A 15,055-nucleotide genomic window follows, 5' to 3' on the forward strand; every position below is an offset into this window, starting at 1 on the left:
TTCAGGGGGACTTCCTGACAGAGTAAAATCAACGGGGAGAAGCTGGATTCATTTGACCATGTGATTCACTTAATGACCACGGCAAAACAAAAGCTGTGAAAATCAGGTGTGACTCCCTTAACGGTCGCACTGTTTAGAGATGGAAGTTCCAGTCCCAGCTGTGGCCGTTAAGCCGAGGACTTCTGCATACGGAAATTATAATCCAACATATCTGGAGGGAAAGGTTTGAGCTAATGTAGGCAAACACCCATTTCGGGAATATTTACATATGATCTCTCGGTAATATTTCTTTAGGAAAAAGATATAGGGAAGGGCATACAAAACAAAATCAAGGAAATTCCAGTGTTTTACAATTAGCCTCTTTTTTCCACTCCCATTTAGACAGAAGGTGGAAGGAGGCCTTCTGTTCTCCAAATCCCACCCAAACAGACCAGAAATTGTTTATTTTTTTCCCAGTTTTAAGGAAAGCAACAAAGGAGTTCTACAGGTAACTGGAAGTGAGTAGGAGCAGGTGAGAGATCTATGAATTTTCTTTTTGAACTTAGAACAGAATAGAGCTGGAAGGGACCTTGGGGGTCTTCTAGCCCAGCTCCCGGGCTCAAGCAGGAGAACCTATACCAAGGGTAGGCAACCTTGGCTCTTTTATGACTCATGGACTTCAACTCCCAGAATTCCTGAGTCAGCTGACTCAGGAATTCTGGGAGTTGAAGTCCATGAGTCATAAAAGAGCCAAGGTTGCCTACCCCTGGCCTATACCATTTCAGTCAAGCGGCTGTCCAGTCTCTTAAAAATCTTGAGTGATGAAGCACCCACAACATCTGAAGGCCAGCTGTTCCACTGGTTAATTCTGTTGTTGTTGTTGTTAGAACGATACCTCATGAAGAAGTCCATCTCCTGAAATGACCACAATACCATCCCATTCATCTAAAGTGAGGCTCTGCACCAGCTCCCGGGCGTGGTTCTGTCTCTCTGGGGGAAGACAAGGACAGGCACAAAATTAAGTAGCTGATCTCCAAGTCTCTTTCCTGACCTGACAGCTTGCTTCAGTGTCTGGTGTCTTGGAGACAACTGTGACTTGTTTTCTGTGAGAAGGAAGTGGCTATTTATAAGTATATGGAATGAAGACGCGGTTGCATTAATTGCTGAATGGTTGACGCTACTGCACAGTGTTTGTGACTGGCAGTGTGGATGAAAATCTGGGGCTATCAAGTAAATGGCTGTAATTTCCACATTTTGCTGGACCATTAATTCTAATCATATTTTAGTGATTATGCAAAGCTTTGGGTGAGGTGATTTGCGTTGATGACTACATGCAATGTCAGCAGCAGGAAGCATAATTATTTTCTGTGGCGCTGAAAGCTGGAGAGAAGGACAGAAGTGGAGGGGAAATTGTGTGTGTGTGTGTGTTTTTTTAAAAGTCTCCTAGGGAAGGCTTGGCTGGAGAAATATTTTCCACCCTCCCACCAAAACCTCACAGCTCCCCCTCTCTTGTATGCTGTAAGTGTTCTTATGGACATGCCTGTTCTCAAGTGTTGCAAGACCTTCATGTTTAGTTGGTGAAAACTAGTATATCTAGATCAGGGGTAGGCAACCTTGGCTCTTTTATGACTCGTGGACTTCAACTCCCAGAATTCCTGAGCCAGCATGGCTCAGCTTGGAAACCTTTCCCTTTCCCCTCAGCATAGCTGGCTCAGGAATTCTGGGAGTTGAAGTCCACGAGTCATAAAAGAGCCAAGGCTGCCTAACCCTGAATTCTAGATCATTCTGCAGATGTTAGTCAATCCTGACCTCTGGAGAACCCTGAAGCAAAGGCAGATGTAGCAAATTCTAATATCTAATCCTGAATTTTGAGATTTTTTCCTCGTTAACCTAATTCACAGATGTTTATGGATTATGCTCCACAGAACTATCTATCATGATAGTTTCATTGTTTTCTACAAGAAACCACGATCCACCAAGCAGGTCGTCTTGTGAAAAAAACCTATTATAGCAAAATGTCACTGAATCCAATGGATCCTCCTGGCGGCCTCTATATCTTTTTTAAATACGTGGGTGGCTCTAGAAGGCCTTTCAGTCCCCCCTGGATGAAAACAATGTTGAATTTAGCAGCTGGATTTTGAGTTTTCAGAAAAGGGGCATCAAAACTTAGAGGCTTTATTTCTTTAGAGAACTGTTGGTTGCGGCCGCCACTTCTACACATAACATGAACTAACTTTTGTTTGGAGATTGATTCCACTATCTTTCCAAGATTAACCTGGTGAAAGCATGAACAGTAAGCACACATCTATTCTTCTGTTTTGATGAATTTTGAAGCATCTTGGTTTAGTTTACCAATAAAGTAAGTGCACTAACCTGAACTCCCAAAAGAGAATGCAGGTAATCTCGATTTACAACAGCTCATTTAATGACTGTTCGAACTCAAAATGGCACTTAAAAAAAATGACATAACCATTTTTCACACTGATGATCGTTGTAGCAGCTTCATGGTTGCGTGATCAAAATTGATGCCTGGCAACTGACTCATATTTATGACGGTTGCAGTGTCCTAAGGTCATGTGATCACCTTTTGCGACCTTCTGACAAGCAAAGTCAATGGGGAAAGCCAGATTCACTTAACAATCGTCTTCTAACTTAACAACTATGAAAAAAAAAAGTTGTAAAATTGAGCAAAATTCACTTAACCAACGTTTCGCTTAGCAGAAATGCTGGGCTGAAGTATGGACATACGTCGAGGGCTACCCGTAATAAGATTTTATTTTCAGTAATGTTGGGTTTTCCTCTCCACCTCATGGTCAACATAGGATGTTAAAAGTTAACTCAGTTCACATTACATTTTGCACAACCCACACTTAAGTTTTCACTACTTCTAACTTTCTTTTTTCAGTAGTGTAATCCAGTCAAACCTGGAGCACTTCTGCTGTTCTCGTGGCTAAAAAAACTGGAAATGAGAAATCCCTACCACTTAACATCACCCAGATCACGGGTATCAAACTCGCCACATCACATGACATGTCACATGACATATCACGACTTTTTTTTTTTGCATTGCTGGAGCTGGGTGTTCTGTACTAGCCTGCTACCGGCCCTGCAGCAAAAGCAGGGACAACCCCTTTACAAACGGCAAGAGGCTGGAATAAAGCCTGCCAAATTTATTAACATAAAACAGAGCAAGATAAGACACCAACCATGAAACAGGAGCTATGAAACAGGAACTATCCAAGCAGTTGCCTTCAGCAAACCAGCCCTCCCACACATTCCCCTTAAATACAGTTCAGGGCGTGGCCTCTCTCTGCCTCCTTCCGAGGTGCCCCATTGCCTTCCTCTGTTTACTCCTGATTGACTGCCTCCTGCGTCGGGCGTCCTTGAACAGGGCCAGCTGTGGGTCATTTTCATCCACGCTGTCAGGCTCACACAGCTGGGTCTCCGTCGTGACCAAGTGGGAGGGGCCCGGCTGAGGGCTCTGCGGAGCCTCAAGGCCATCATCAGCAAGCTCTTCAACACCCCCCTCCTCCTCCTTTGAGTCGTCCGACCCAACTGCCGAACCCACAGGCTGACCCTGAATCACAACACTGGGGAAGATGCGGCCTCCGTATGATGCAACTGGCCCACGGGCCGGCAGTTTGACACCCCTGACCCAGATAAATCAATCAGAGATCTACTCCACCGGTGGCACAGGGTGAGAGCAGTAGAAATCCTGTTACTGTGGTCCAAGAATTTACGGTCACTCAACTATTTTCTTCAGTTCCTAGAGAGCTCTGTGACCATAATGTTATTTCTCACTACTTCGATATATAAAAGAAACAAACGCTGAACGGAGATTGTACGGAGAGCTTTGAAATAAGGAAAGGCACAAGGCAAGGATGCCCTTTATCCCCCCCCACCCCCGTTATTCATCTTCACTTTGGAAGTTTTAAATCGAAATATAAGACAAGATACAGAAATTAGAGGGTTGGGGATAAAGGGTGAAACATATAAACTACAAGCATTTGCTGATGACTTAGGATTTATTCTGGAAGAACCCTTGGAGATGATCCCAAAATTGTGGGGGGAAATAGAACAATATGGTGAAATAGCGGGATTAAAAATAAATAAAGAGAAAAACAAGATAATAGTTAAGAATCTTACGGATAAGCAAAAAAGCCGAATGTCAGAAGTAACAGAGGTACAGATAGTGAAAAAGGTAAAATATTTGGGTATATATTTATCAGCTAAGTGCTCAACAATAAAAGAAGATAATTACACAAGGTTATTGAAACAAATAAAGCTAGACTTGGAAAAGTGGAAGAATTTAAAACTGTCATTATTAGGAAGAATTGCTACAGTTAAAATGAATATATTGCCTAAGATTTTATTTTTGTTTCAAACAATTCTGACAAAACTTGGGAAATTTTTCCCCCCAAGAGTTGAATTCATTAATTTTGAAGTTTGTATGGCAAGGAAAGAAAGCTAGAATAAAGATGAAAACCTTGCAAGATACTAAGGAAAATGGAGGCTTTGGCCTACCTGAGTGGGCTTTGTATTATCAAGCATCTGTATTAACATGGGTGAAAGAATGGATAATGCTTAGGAACGAAAGGTTGTTATACTTGGAGGGACATGACTTACAATTGGGGTGGCACGCTTTTTTGTGGTATGGGAAAAACAAAATCCATAAGTATTTTCAAAATCACTGTATTAGAAATGCTTTGATAACTATGGGAAAAAATTAAAAAGAAAATATATGTAAAAATTCCAGGGTGGTTATCAACAATTGAAGCTTTTTCACACACAAATTTGTTAGATTTTGAAAAAACTTGGACATATAGAGATATTTTAAATATTGATGGGACATTAAAATCGAAACAAGAGCTGGAAAATCAGGGTATCAACATGTCATGGTGGATACGCTTACAAATACAAAATAGATATGAAAAAGATATGGATTCTATAAAGATCAAACTGTATTTGATAAGATATTATTAACTTCTGATGAGAAATTAATTAAGAAAATGTATAATTTTTTGTTAATTTTAGAGATGGAAAGTGAACAAACTAAAGAGACAATGATAAGGTTGGCGAAAAACTTTGGTTATAATATAGAATTAGAAAAATGGCAAAAATTATGGGAGAGAAATAATAAATTGACAATGTCAACTGCGTATAAAGAAAATCTGTATAAAATGTTTTATAGATGGCACTTGCCTCCAGCAAGATTATTTATTTTATTTATTTATTTATTTTAATTCCATTTATATCCCGCCCTTCTCCGAAGACTCAGGGCGGCTTACAAGCTTAGCAGTAGCCTTCATTCTATGTATATGCCTGCTTATTAGGGCTTTCACACACACCCCAAGCGGCATTATTACAAAGTCAGCTTAATTGCCCCCAACAACATGGGTCCTCAAAGATTAGCAAAAATGTTTAAAAATGTATCAGGTAAATGTTGGAAACGTAAACATAATTTAGGTACGTATTATCGTATCTGGTGGACATGTGACAAAGTAAAGGCCTATTGGAAAAAAATACATGCTTGGCTAGAAAAAATATTAGGAGAACATGTAGTATTTAATCCTGATTTTTTTTTATTAGGTATAGTACCAGAAAAGATTAATAAGCAAAACTTATATTTGGTTTTACATATTATAACCGCAGCAAGAATAAGTTATGCGCAATGCTGGAAGAATGAACGAATACCTTCAGAAGAAGAAATAATAAAAAAGATACTGGAATGCGCGGAGATGGACAGATTAACTATGAGGCTGAAAGATAAAGAAGAAACAGAATACTACCAAAGCTGGAATTTATTCTACAAATGGCTAGAAGAGAGAACCCAAGAGTAGGACTTGATTACCGTATTTATCGGCGTATAACACACACCGGCGTATAACACGCCGGGGACTGCAATGCGCGCCGATCACATCCATTCGCGCTACTGTGCGGTATTTACTATGGGTCATTAACATTATATCGGCGTATAACACGCACACATCATTTGCCCCCTATTTTCAGGAAGAAAAAGTGTGTGTTATACGCCGATAAATACGGTATGTATTAGCGTTTTATGAACCCAGATCACACACTGTTTGAAAAACTAACATATGTATGTAGAGAAAAAAATAAAATAAAAAGCTTATACAAAAAAAAGAAACAAACACATTAAGATAAGCAGGATTTTGTATGTGTGTGTTTTTGAGACTTGACTTGACTTGATTCCTAGTGACTGCCTAGAGACAAGTCCATGACATTTTCTTTGCAGAGTTTTTGGAAGTGGTTTACTGTTGCTTGCTTCCTAGGATAATCACCCACCCACGGTCACCCAGTTGGTTTCATGCTTAAGGTGGGACTAGAACTCACAGTCTCCTGATTTCCAGTCTGCTGCCTTAACCACTATAAGAAACTAGTTAAAGGCAGGATTACTAGTAGAGCAAAGGGTATCATTATCCTCACCACCACCACCACCGGTATCCTGGAAAATCGCAGTCATTGAATATATCCACAAATCAGCTTTGCATTCTTGTTCCACCCATGACGGCTTCAAAACATTAATTCCTTAAAAAATAGGTCATGGTTTGTTTCCTGGGCCAACATCTCCCATTCTGCTGGCCTTCTGATGCCTATGGACTGTGACTCCCAGAATTCCAACTTGCAGGGCTAATGGGATTCTGGAGGAGACCAGCATGGAGAAGGCTGTCAAGAGATAAAGTCATCCAGTATTCTTAAGGTCACCTTTTTTCCCCATTGGAGCTTTACCTGTTTGGATCAAGTTGAAGCTGACATCTGCCTCAGTGATCATGGGAAGGATGTGACTCTGACACCACTGTAGTGCGTTACCTTTGCCCCCAAAGGGGTTCAGCAAGAGGAGCAGGCGGCGGGAACGTGGCAGTAGATTACAGCTAATCTCTGAAGGGAGGAAAAGACAACAAGAAGATTAAGCATTTGCATTGAGCAAATTAGATAGATGATAGATAGATAGATAGATAGATAGATAGATAGATAGATAGATAGATAGATAGATAGATATAGACAAGCTTTATTGTCATTTTTTACTATGAGCATACTGGCATACATTAAAAATGAAATTCTGCTGCCTGCTCTCAAAAAAAAAAGTATGTATACATATACCCATACCCATATATATATTTCCTCCTCAGGAGGAAAGCCATGGCAAATCTAGACAGCACACTAAAAAGCAGAGACATCATCCTGTCAACCAAAGTGCGTATAGTCAAGGCTATGGTCTTCCCAGTTGCAATGTATGGCAGTGAAAGTTGGACCATAAGAAAGGCTGAGCGCCAAAGAATTGAGGCCTTTGAACTATGGTGCTGGAGAAGACTCCTGCGAGTCCCTTGGACTGCAAGGCGATCAAACCGGTCAGTCCTAGAGGAGATCAACCCTGACTGCTCTTTAGAAGGCCAGATCCTGAAGTTGAAACTCAAAGACTTTGGCCACCTAATGAGGAGGAAGGACTCACTGGAGAAGAGCCTAATGCTGGGAAAGATTGAGGGCAAGAGGAGGGGACGACAGAGAATGAGGTGACTGGATGGAGTCACTGAAGCAGGAGGCGTGAGCTTAAATGGAGTCCAGAAGATGGTAGAGGACAGGAAGGCCTGGAGGAACGTTGTCCATGGGGTCGCGATGAGTCGGACACGACTTCGCAGCTAACAACAACAACATGTATATATTAATCACCGTCAATTTTGAATACATAGCAGAAAAGAAACTTGAGAGTTCAAAGGATTGATACTATATGGAACAAAGCTGTGACTGAATCTAGATGTTCTGCTTCAGATACCATGCAGCCCTCTCCCAGAAGGTAACGAGAAAAACCGGTCAAGGAGAGGATGTGTAGCATCCCTAACAATACTGCGGACTGTACTCAAGCTCTCTCTCTCTCTCTCTCTCTCTCTCTCTCTCTCTCTCTCTCTCTCTCTCTCTCTCTCTGTGTCTGTGTGTGTGTGTGTGTGTGTGTGTGTGTGTGTGTATACTGCTCAAAAAAATAAAGGGAACACTTAAACAACACAATGTACTGTATTCAATAGTAGGATGTCTTATTTTCTGTTCCCTTTATTTTTTTGATATTATGGACTTACCAGGATAAGCAATTATGGTTTTAACAGGATAAGCAATTATGGACTTATCTTCAATCTAGTGCAAAGTACTAAAGTATAAAAGTATAAAATACAAGATCCAGTCCTATGATAAAATCAGCTTCGCATACTGTACAGATTAAGGGAATATTAGCAAAAGCTCCTGATATTCTAATCTGTGCACACACCCAAGATAAGTTAAGTGGATCCCTCACACAAGGGTGGAAAGGGCAGAGAAACTAATTGCCATGAGAGAAGAACAGCAAGTTTCTAAAATTTGGTCACAGTCAACGTTTAAATTTTTAAGAAAGCACGGTGCACGTCTGAAAGGGAAAGAAATTTAGTCAGTTATGACAGCGTTTCCCAACCTTAGGAACTTGAAGATGCGTGGACTTCAACTCCCAGAATTCCCCAGCCAGCATAGCATCTTCAAGTTCCTAAGGTTGGGAAACGCTGGGTTATGAGGCCGAGTTGATGAAAATCTGCATGCAGGCAGTCCTCCACTTAGGGACACAAACTGAGCCAAAAATTTCCAATGCTAAGCGAGACAGTTGTTAGGTGAGTCTGGCCCCAATTTACGACCTTTCTTGCCATAGTTGTTAAGGGAATCTCTGCACTGTTAAGTTAGTAACACAGTTGTTAAGGGAATCTGACTTCCCCGTTGACTTTATTGATTGATTGATTGATTGATGGGATTTATATCCCGCCCTATCTCCCGAAGGACTCAGGGCGGCTAACAACAAAACATATAATAAGTACAGAAAATAAGATAAAAATAAAATTAAAATAATCTGTGCAATAAATTAAAATTAAAAACTGAAAATAAATTAAAAATTGTAAATATAATTAATTAAAATGCCTGTCAGTCCAGGTCAGCCTGGTGGAAAAGGAGTGTTTTGAGGCCGCGGCGAAAGGATTGGAGATTTTGGGCCATCCGAAGCTCAGGGGGGAGCTGGTTCCACAGGGCTGGCGCTCCCACAGAGAAGGCCCTCCCCCTGGGGGTCGCCAGCCGACATTGCCTAGCTGACGGTACCCTGAGGAGGCCTTCTCTGTGTGAGCGTACTGGACGATGGGAATTTGTTCCCGGCAGCAGATGGTCCTGCAAGTATCCTGGGCCTAAGCCATGTAGGGCTTTAAAGGTAAGTACCAGCACCTTAAATCTCACCCGGAGGGCAACCGGTAGCCAATGCAGCTCACGCAGGAGGGGTGTAATATGGGAGTATCGGGGTGCTCCCATCACAACCCGTGCAGCTGCACTCTGCACCAGCTGAAGCCTCCGGGCGGTCTTCAAGGGCAGCCCCATGTAGAGAGCATTACAGTAGTCTATACGGGAGGTAACGAGTGCGTGGGTGACTGTACGTAGGGCATCTCGGTCCAGAAAGGGGCTTTGCTTGTTGGAAGCTAGTTGGGAAGGTTATAAATGTTATCCCATGACCCCGGGACACTGCAACTGTTATAACATATGTGCTAGTTGCCAAGCAACCAAACTCCGATCACGTGACCATCGGGATGCTGCCACAGTTGTAAGGGTAAAAACCAGTCATAAGTCACTTTTTTCGGCACCACTGTAACTTTGAATGGTCACTAAACAAGCAGTTGTAAGTCAAGGACTCTCTGCACAATATTACATTCACTATGGGATATCTTCCCGGAATGCAAGGAAAAGCATCACATCACTTCAGCGTTTGCTCTCAGGTAAACTTGCTAAATTCACATTTTGGGAAGCAGAACCTGCCGTCTGGTTCCCCATGAAGGCATCCAAAAATGCCAGCATAGTAGTTATAATAATCCTTCCACATCGTGCAAAACTTCCTGCTCAAATTCCACCCACGAGACAAAAGCAGCTTTTCCAAACCGCAGGCAAGAAGGAAATGCTGAAAAAGGAAGGCTGCAGTTCCAAATAACTGATTGATCTTCTCAGGATCTGCAGCTAATCTGCTAATTTTAAGGTCACAGACGCTCAGCGTTTTACAGCACTAAAACCTCACAGCATTTGAAAGCTGTCTGAGGTGGTATTTTTCAATACTTTGCCCTAAATAATGACCTTTCGTGCAGTGGGCTTGATCTCTGAGGATGCTACCAGGCTGGCTGTACGCACCAAATTGCATCGTATTTATACACATGGATCTATATATCTACATGTGCACTGGTGTATCTGTATGCATAACTATTAAAAAAGTCAGCCTCTATCTATCCAGTGCAAAGTGAAGGCATCTCTACTGAGAATTGTGAACTTCAACTCCCAGAATTCCCCAGCCAGCATGGGAGTTGAAGTTCACAGGTTTTAAAATGGACAAGGTTGGACCCCTCTGCTCTAGAATCTGCGTTTCCCACATTCTTATTGTCCCCACATCCATTGCAACTGTTGGTTTAATTCTTCTGACTTTTACTATCATGACCTTGTATTAATCTATTATTGATTTTAGGGAGGAAGGCAAATCTCTTTATTTCTCCACTACACTATCCATTAGTATATATTCTTAAATCCAAGAAAACAAAACTAACCACCTTTGGTTCTTTGATGCCTAGTCTGAATTTGCTAAGAGCCAGTTGGGATAGTGGTTAGGTCATTATGCTAGTAACCAGGAAACTGTTCAGTTCAAGTCCTGCCCGAGGTAAAACTCTAATACTATTTTGATTTCAGCTGTCATCTATTCCAGTCCTGCCCTTTTAATATTATATTCAGTATACAGCTCAGTAAACATTAGGTTGGGGTGTGCCCTCGTTTCATTCCCTTCCCTAAAACCATCCATTTCTCCAAATTCAGTTGTTAGCGTATGTTCTTTCTCCATAAAGAGCTTCTTCATAAGAACAATAATATCTCCCAGTAAGTTCAATTAGCCTTACAATAGTTTACATTTTAATGTGATCACAATTCTTTCTGTGCCAAGTTTACATCTTGGCTTTTGTATGTATATATATCAGTTGTTTGTGGTTAAGTTTTGAAATTATTATTAACACTGATTTATTACTTTTAAAGGGACGCGGTGGCTCAGTGGGTTAGGACGCTGAGCTTGTCGATCAGAGGTCGGCAGTTTGGCGGGTCGAATCCCGAGTGCCGCGTAGCAGAGTGAGTGCCTGTTACTCGTCCCAGCTTCTGCCAACCTAGCAGTTCGAAAGCACGTAAAAATGCAAATAGAAAAATAGGGACCGCTATGGTGGGAAGGTAACAGCGTTCCGTGCGCCTTTGGCGTCTAGTCATGCCGGCCACATGACCACGAAGACGTCCTGAGACAAACGCTGGCTCTTCAGCTTTGAAACGGAGATGAGCACCGGCCCCTAGTGAGCATGTGCGGGGGAAACTTTACCTTTACTTTTTATTACTTTTAACTTGTAAATGTTAACGTTTTTTAATGTTGTTTTTAACTGTGCTTTTGGTCATGTTTTATACTTCTTTATTAACTTGTTTGTAAGCCGTCCAGAGTCACTTAAGTGAGATGGGCGGTGTAGAAACTTGACAAATAAATAAAAATATTATTCTATGTTTATTATTGTATGTTGCCCAGTCACACTGCCTGAGTAAGGCAGACTTATCCATCCTCCTTATATAAAGAAACATCTTTGCTCTTGTGAAGAAAACAAAGATGAAACTTCTATGTTTTATTTATCCCGCATTAGCTCTCTGTTCTGACATTTTTCTGAACCCTGTCTGGCTATCTAGCATTTCTTTCTCAGTACACTGTGTATTCTTCTTGGCGAGTTCTTCATTGAAACTTGACTTCCATGAGGAATTAGTTCAATAATGTGCATACTTTTTTCACATCTCATTTCTTTGGTATGGCTATGTAAGAGAGTATTGGTTGCATGGACTTAATTCACAATGGTTGATAGAGAGAGGTTAAAAATTTTAACTCTCTTTTGAACTGATGATGTTACCTAGTTTGGGTAAGGAAACGTCTGGGAGAAAACAATCAAGCTCAGAGCGCACCAAGGACTCCAAAACTCTTTTCTTGCAACTTTACACATTCCATAGTAATTCATCTGAGCTTAGTGATTTATTATTTGATAATAATTTGATAATTTACTTAATTCTTATATGACAATAATTTGACGTTAGAGCAATTGTCTATAGTAGCTTATTGTCTAAGTCTAGAGTTGTCACTGCTTCAATATAACGTCTCTCTGCATATGATTCTGTCGTTTCTTTTCTGAAGCATTTTATACTCTAGTACAGGTAGTCCTCAAGTTACAACCATAATGGAGCCTGCCATCACTGCTATAAGACTATGAAGGTTGTAAAATGGTCATGTGACCAATCTGACTTTATGGCCTTTTTTTTTGTGGAAGCCCTGACTGGATGGTGGGAAATGGAAGGATTTATACTCCTTGCAGACAGCTGGTCATTTGCATCCTTTGAGAAAGTCCACATTTTGGGAAAGAGAGGACCGCTGGTTTGAAAGAGGGGCCAAAGAGGCCATCTATGTCAAAATTTGAACAGCCCTTTCTCCGCAGAGGGGGAGGGATCCCCCATCATCTATCTCCAGTCTGCAACGCAGTCCTTTCAGCAGCTCCAAGAAGGCTCCACACCCATTTGAACCACTCAGGTGATCCTGAAGACACAGCTAAGCCACCAGGTAGCTTTAACGACTCGCTAAAAGAAGGCAAATGACTAGCTGTCTACAAGGAGTATAAATCCTTCCATTCCCCACCATCCAGTCAGAGCTGAAGAAGCTTCTTGGATGAGAAGCGAAACGTCTTCAAAGAAAAAGAAGAAAGTCTAGCTGCCTCGTGAAAAGCTATCTTTGGGAAAACTATTCATGTGTTTGTTTATAGATTGTCCTCAACTTATGTCATATCACCCCAGGCATTTGGTCACATTTATGGCCATTTAAAGCATTCTTTGGTTTTGTGACTGCATTTTACAACGGGTTTGCCAAAAACTGACATTTCCACTTTTCGGCAAACCGGTCCACAGCGAAGCATTGACTGCTGCAAGAAAAGGCAGTAAAATCAGATCAGTCATGTGACTGAACTGATTTGAGACCGTCACGATTTAAAACTGTGATGGGCAGACACCATTAAGGTCGTAAGTTGAGGACTACCTGTATTATGACCATTAGTTATACTCCTGTCCCTCTTTTTTAAGACCCTGACTTCCTACAGTAGAGAGAAATGGCAATACCTGAGCAGAAATCTCAATGTAAGCAGCAGATAACATCCTTTAGCTGCCCTACAGAGGGAAGCCAACAGAAGACAGTTTTATGGAGCAGGGGGATTGTCCCGTCGCAAAAGGGGGGGGTCCACATTTTCCCAATATTGGGGCCATTCCTGACAAAGGACTCTGGCTGCTGCTTTGAAGGGGAAGGAAAGACCTGAGGGATCACTAACAAGGAATCAAGTACTCCTAACTACATTTGCAGCTCCTTTGAGCAATAAATCGTGTAGCAATAGCACTTAGACTTACATACCACTTCACAGTGCTTGACAGCACTCTTTAAGCGGTTCACAGAGTCAGCCTATTGCCCCCAACAATCTGGGTCCTCATTTTACCGACCTCGGAAGGATGGAAGGCTGAGTCAACCTTGAGCCAGTCAGAATTGAACTGCTGGCAGTTGGCAGAATTAGCCTGCAATATGGCATTCTAGCCACTGCGCCATCTGTTGTGGTATTATTTAATTCAAAATTTATTTACTGTTTAATTCAAGATTTATTTGATATATTTGTAGGGCCTTTAAAGGCTATGCAACCTCAAAAGGTGGTTGACACGTTACTAGAATTAAGTCATAGGGCAATAGCCTAAAATACACAGTCCATAGAAAAGAACTGAACAACTGGACTCAAACTTCCAGATAAAGTTTGCCAGCTGATTCATGCAGATGTTCAAAAGCAGAGAAGCTACAATAGAGATCTGAGGCAAAGTTCAATGACTTTTCCTCAGTCACCGGTATCTCACCTTCTGGTTATCTGAGGAAATTTCATTAGATTTTTTTATATAGGGGTGAAAGAATCTCCAAAAGCCTGGTTCTGACTAAATGAGCTTTATTTTTATTGACTTATTAATCACATTTACGTGGCTGTCCCCCTCACAAGAAGCAACTCTGGGTAGCTTTGTCACAAGTTATAAGAAATATATGGGGTGGGGGTCCAGAAATAACCTGGATCAAAAATGAGGGTAAAATCCCACAGTAGGAACAATGATGAGAGGATTCACACACACCAGTACATCTGAACTAACCAGAAGAAGGATAGACAAAGCAGCTGTTTCCTGCAATAATTTTACTCCTTCCTTGGACATTCGTTATCATGGTACCTTACTAAACAGATAATAGAACTACAGAACTTGCTGAACTCACAAATCATATTAAATACTAAATCACATTAATGATTTGCATCTGAACCACAACCCACTGTGGTTTACAGCTTTAGTTACAGTATGCCATTAAATCCTACTAAAATCCCAGTGATTTAATAACCCCAGGTTAAACAGTTTCCCACATCACATTTTGCAACCTACACTGCATGCCCAAAGAATGCCACTGAAACTCACTGGCAAAGCAATTTTCATGCAATGCAACTTTTTGTAGCTCTCCCACAAGATCAGGAGACAGGTGCTTAATTCCTATACAGGGAGTCCTTGTCTTACCACCATTCGTTTAGTGTCCATTGGAAGTTACAAGGGCATTGGCTGAGGAATTCTGGGAGTTGAAGTCCACAAGTCATAAAAGGGCCAGGTTTGAAGACACCTAATTTATATCCTCCTCAACAGATCAGCAGTTTTACTTAACGAAGTGCAGTTATTACTCAGAAAAAAATTGTGTTTTTCTCCACCCTCCACCTAATATGATGTGCACAACCAACAACGTCTCCACTTCTGGTTTCTTTTCCCAAATGCCTGCTCCAAATAAATTGGCATCACCATCTCTTGCCTAGGCTGATAGGCCAATAGGTCTGAATAACGTTGCAGCCCAAACGTCATTGTCCCTGAACCCACCAATAAACTCAAGTCCCAATATACAAAGCAAGAGCAAAGAGTTTTATGGATCGATACC

General features: G+C 41.3%; 2 protein-coding genes across 2 annotated transcripts in view; one reads left to right on the plus strand and one right to left on the minus strand.

The window, feature by feature from the left end:
* Positions 1–15,055, minus strand: part of SPHK2 (sphingosine kinase 2) — a 36,326-nt gene that overhangs the window by 12,411 nt on the left and 8,860 nt on the right. The window contains exons 2-3 of the mRNA XM_083379163.1: positions 6,730–6,879; positions 875–969 (exon numbers count right to left, since the gene is read on the minus strand). Of these exons, the coding sequence (XP_083235289.1) occupies positions 875–969; positions 6,730–6,879 (245 nt within the window). The remainder of the gene's footprint in view (positions 1–874; positions 970–6,729; positions 6,880–15,055) is intronic.
* RPL28 (ribosomal protein L28) overlaps positions 3,125–15,055 on the plus strand; it is a 532,136-nt gene continuing 520,205 nt past the window's right edge. The window contains exon 1 of the mRNA XM_083379184.1: positions 3,125–3,129. The gene's annotated coding sequence lies outside the window, so the exon portion shown is untranslated. The remainder of the gene's footprint in view (positions 3,130–15,055) is intronic.

This window comes from Vipera ursinii, assembly GCF_947247035.1.
Source record: "Vipera ursinii genome assembly, chromosome: Z".
Taxonomy (NCBI): Eukaryota; Metazoa; Chordata; class Lepidosauria; order Squamata; family Viperidae; genus Vipera; species Vipera ursinii.